This window comes from Biomphalaria glabrata, chromosome 4, assembly GCF_947242115.1.
Source record: "Biomphalaria glabrata chromosome 4, xgBioGlab47.1, whole genome shotgun sequence".
Lineage (NCBI taxonomy): Eukaryota > Metazoa > Mollusca > Gastropoda > Planorbidae > Biomphalaria > Biomphalaria glabrata.
This window is the reverse complement of record NC_074714.1, coordinates 18,635,363-18,640,323: the sequence shown is the minus strand read 5'-3', so window position 1 is coordinate 18,640,323 and position 4,961 is coordinate 18,635,363. Positions and strand designations below refer to the sequence as shown.

General features: G+C 33.2%; 1 protein-coding gene across 1 annotated transcript; it reads left to right on the top strand.

Annotated features, from left to right (window-relative positions):
* Window positions 1-1,193: 1,193 nt before the first annotated feature.
* Window positions 1,194-4,094, top strand: LOC129925805 (mediator of RNA polymerase II transcription subunit 15-like). The gene is made up of 2 exons (XM_056026469.1): window positions 1,194-1,418; window positions 2,664-4,094. Exons 1-2 carry the CDS (start codon window positions 1,194-1,196, stop codon window positions 4,092-4,094), a joined length of 1,656 nt encoding a protein of 551 aa, XP_055882444.1.
* The last annotated feature ends 867 nt before the right edge of the window (window positions 4,095-4,961 follow it).

The window sequence follows — 4,961 nt, the reverse complement described above, 5'->3', positions numbered from 1 at the left end:
GTCAAAGGTGCTTAGAAAGACGACATCAAAAGTAACTTAATAGAAAGAAAATAAAACTCTTTACTATTATTTGAGTATTAAAATAATGCTTTATATTACATTTTTGTTATTTTGCCCTTGAAGTTCATATAAAAATTAAATGTATAAAATGCAGAAAGAAAATGTAAAAAAAAAAGAAAAAGAAAATTTTTTTACCCCACCCACCAAAAAATAAAGAACAAGGGAAAAAAAAAAGGCCCCACCCTCCCACATCCCATCACTATTTCCTTTATGATAGGCACCCGGTCTGTTCACAATGGTCAATGGACAGCGGCTGGCTACTTACCCGTGCAACTCTAACCTATCACAGCGCATTACATGTACCTGGACTGACCACTCGATTGGACACAAAGTCGATCGGTGCTATCGTGCCAACTTATTACCGTTTTAAGCCCGCCCCTTCCGTTTGGTCACTTTGAAATTCTTACCTTATATAAAGCTGAACAACACTTTGACTATCATCATTTTACGACTAGATCTTGACCAGTTTTAATTCTTATTAGTGTCAATGCTAGTGAATCCATTTGAAACTTTCATATTTATTTAATTGGACATTAAAATTGTGTGCTATTCAGTGTGGATATATTATTCTCTTGTGTGCTATTCAGTGTGGATATATTGTTCTCTAGTGAATTCTAAAGCCTGAAGTAGAATGTTCGCCATAGAGAATACTTCTTCTCTACCTTCAACATCATCATCACCTCAAGAAGTTCCAGTTGTGTCTTCTTTAGTCTGTGATAGTGTGTTCACCATGGAGGATAACTTTTTATTACCTACAACATCATCACCACAAGAAGTTCCAGAGAACACAAAGAAGCCAAATGGAAAAAGAAAATCCGCCAGCTCCTCCAAGGGAAAAGCTAAAAAGAAGAAGAAAGAGGCTAGCCTTGGTGAAGGTGGAAATTCTTCTGGAGAAATGCAAATAGTGTCTCCTTTAGCGTGTAGTGTATTTAACATGGAGGATAACTTTTTATTGCCTTCAACATCCTCATCTCAACAAGAAGTTCCAGAGAATAAGACGAAGCAGAAGGCTAAACCAAAATCTTCCAAGGGAAAAGGTAAAAAGAAGAAAGAGGCTAACCTCGGCGATGGTGAAAATGTTTCTTCAGAACATCAAGTTTTTGTGTTCTCTAATATTTGGTAGTGTGCTTAACATGGAGGATAATTTTGTATTCCCTGCAACATCTCCACAAGAATTTCCAGACACTACGATGAAACAAACGGCTAAGCCTAAATCGTCCAAGGGAAAAGCTCGAAAGAAGAAGGGAGACAATACACCTGAAGACCCTTATGCAAAAGTGAAACGTTCCAAAAGTAAGAAACTGAAAGGACTTCCATTAGATAAAGCTGAGCAGTTGAGACTTAAAATGAATGAACAGGTAAGAACAACCTTTTTTCTATTCATGTAATTTCATTATTTCACTGTTATTTTGATGATATCATGAATAATTGTTAACAATACATTCACTAAAGATATGTAATATAATTTCAAAAAATATGACTTAACACCTTGAAAGTAGAGTATTACTACATTAAAGGTATGAAGCATACAAATAGACAAAGTTCTGATCGATAATGAACTGTAGTCTTATATCAATTATATATGTGTGTATATATACTGAGAATATTCTTACTGTCCTCTTCAATGAGTCATTTATTGAATTGTAGCATTTGTAATGCATTTCTTTTAATCTAACTTTACGTTTACAATTATGTCTGAATAGAGTTAAAGACCTGAATCAACATTGAAATAAATCATATATTAAAAAGATACAATACATACAACGATCTAATCATATGGATGAAACTTGGGAGCTACATAACATCGTACTATCTAATCTCTTAGATGCATCTAAAGCTTTGAAAGATTTTAATGATATAAAGTTTTGCATTTTAAACAATATCATACCAGATTGACGCTCACTTGAGTAGATCAGTTCACTATGTTGCAAAAAACTAAAAAAAAAAAAAAAATCACTTCATTAAAGGGAGGAAAGTAAAAGCCTTTGTGTTGTTCCCATTACAAACTCATATAACAAAGACCATTAAAAATTTGTTTAAAATCAGTTGACTGCCAGGACTTTTTTTACTAAAGCTTACAAAAACTGTTTTGAATTTTAAACAAATCTTTTGATTTCAACCAATGTAAATGTATTATAATTGAGTTCGCTTGCTTCAGTCTAAAATAGTTTCACTTTATCAAAAATATGAACAGTAAGACTAAATATCAAAATATGAATTTAAATATACACCCACAAATGAGGTAACATTTTGTGACTGTGTTAAATTTTCTTTTCATTCAGAAAAGACTAAACTTCTTTTGTTTAATATAGGCTCAATATGAAACTTTGTAATATAAATTTTAACTGTATTTGACTTTATACTCATGTACTTTGTATTAAATAAAGCGGATATCGTTTACTTCGTATAAAGTGGCATTAATCTAAACTCTTAATTTTCTTAAGTACATACATTAGATGATAAGAATATCTAATGCTCCTTTTTAAAGTATTTATTCAAATGTCGCATGAACTATTCCCTTTGTAAGACAAAGATTTGTTCAAATTTCAAATATATTTTATTACTTTATCTGTTACTTATTTTTAATTTTGATTTTCTTTTAGGAAAGAACTCGTCAAAGAGCAATAAGGGAGGCCATTGATGAGCTGAAACAAATGGACATTCCTGACTTCCTAAGCGCAGACAATTACAAAGTTGGTTGTAAATGTCACACGTTAAAAACTGTCATCGCTTACATCGCTCACATAATGAACCAGATAGAGAATCACGACCAGATTCACGGCGTATCTGAACATCTCCAGCGACAGACTCAGCTGCATCAACAGCGGTTACAGGAGAAACTAAATGTGATGAAACAGGAGGAGGCACAGTATCAGTTACAACAACAGGAGCTAGAGAAGGAAATACTGTTGCACCAACAGCAACAGCAGCTAATACAACAGCAACAATTTTTACAACCTACGACAAATCTACAGCTACCGTGTGATTCACAGGAACAACAGTTGCAGTCAGATCAACAGCAGGTCATTCTTGGGCAACCACAAATACAACTTGAAACACAGCAGATACTGCCTAATCTGCAACAACAACAGCTACTGTTCAATCCTCAGCAACAACATCAAGAAATGCAACTATACCACCAACAACCAGACACAATAGTAGAGCAAAAAATAACACTCTTAGAAAACCATCAACAACAAATCCCTCAGCAACTGCTAAGTACCATGTACCAGCCTCAACTACAGCAACATATTTCGCCCCAATTTCATCCACAAAAACTCGATGTACAGCCTCCTATTCCGGTACTTTTACATCAACAGCAAACTCAACAGAAACAATCCTTATTACCTTCTATCAACCCAATCGGTTTTCCCAGTCATCTGTCTGCTCCACCTATAAACAGCACTTCATTTAATCATGCCTCAGGATCTGTTGGGTCTAATGGACACTTTAGTTCTATGTATCAGGGTCAGTACCATCACTGTGGTGTAAACCCCTTAGAGCAGCCTGTATTTGCACCGCAATACTATTCAGCTCCGAATTCTTGGACACCCCATTGCCAGCCCTTAAGACATGTTTATGTAGGTCCTGATGTCAATTTAATGAATAAATGCCTGAGCTCAAAAAAGAAACCCAGTCGAAAAGCAAGTTCTAAAAAGGGCAAAACTACTACCCCGGCTAGAGCAGCAGCATCATCTACTACAGCATCAACTACATCAACAGCACCATCTGACCCAGGCAGTCACACTGGTGTAAGTTCTACAGGGAAAAAAAGAGTTCTAGATGACCAAAAAAATATTGCCTTTGCTGATACGAGTAGCCCAACATTTTCTGACACAACCTCGGCTTTTTTCTTGCCGACTGCTGACCAAAGTGCAAGTGGCTCAACCCCTAGTGACAGCGGTAACTCCAACCGATCCATCAGCAGAGAGTCCGATATGGGGGTCGATTATGTTAGCAACAAAGATCAAAACAATGACACTGAGAAGACGGATTGGCTGCTGGATGCCGCTTCTGTTAATCAGTTTTTTTGAAAATTTAGATAAATTATAATAAAAATATTGGCGATTTAACACAAAATTAAAACAGACACACAAATGTGATACTTGATACAAAGTTTATTCTGTTTGTGATACAAAACCATGATACTAAATTTAATTACTTTTTTATATTTTTTTTAAATGCCATTAAATATCTAAGCCATATATATCATGAAATAAGCTCTTTTTAATTCTTGTATTTTTATATTCAGCCTATGTATATGTCACCATCATTTACTGTTGTAGTTTAGTTGATGCTACCTTAGTTTTTGAGTTTTAATAGTCCTTTTTCCTTTAAATTTAATTCTTAGAATAATATGTTGTTAATGTTGTATACCTTATAAGAAATCAATTCATTTAAATGAACAATAAACATCAAGTCCATTCAGGAATTACTTTTAAATGCATCAAAACTAGCATTCAGTTGAAATTTATTTACAATTTACTGATTTAGAACAAAAAAATTATGTTGCATTGTAAGACTCGAGAGACGATCTTTTCCATTTTTAAATTATTTCGAACACATTCTCATTTTTTTCGTTTCTACATTTCTGTTCATCTTTTTAAAAAATCTCTTTATTTTTCTTTTTCTTGTATTATTATTAATTATTATTATTATTATCATCATCATTATTATTTTATTATCCTTATAATTTTAACTTATTTCACTGTTATACTGTTTCTCAGGTCTCACAATGTGTGATGTATTAAACATATTCCTATTTTAGTGAATTGAATTGTGATTGATTCTGTAAATAATTTTTATAATGAAACAAATTTTTAAGCCATTGTATTTTTATTTTAAGCATCCATAATTTTTTATGAAATAAAATAAAATAAAAATTTTCAATGAAATTTTAA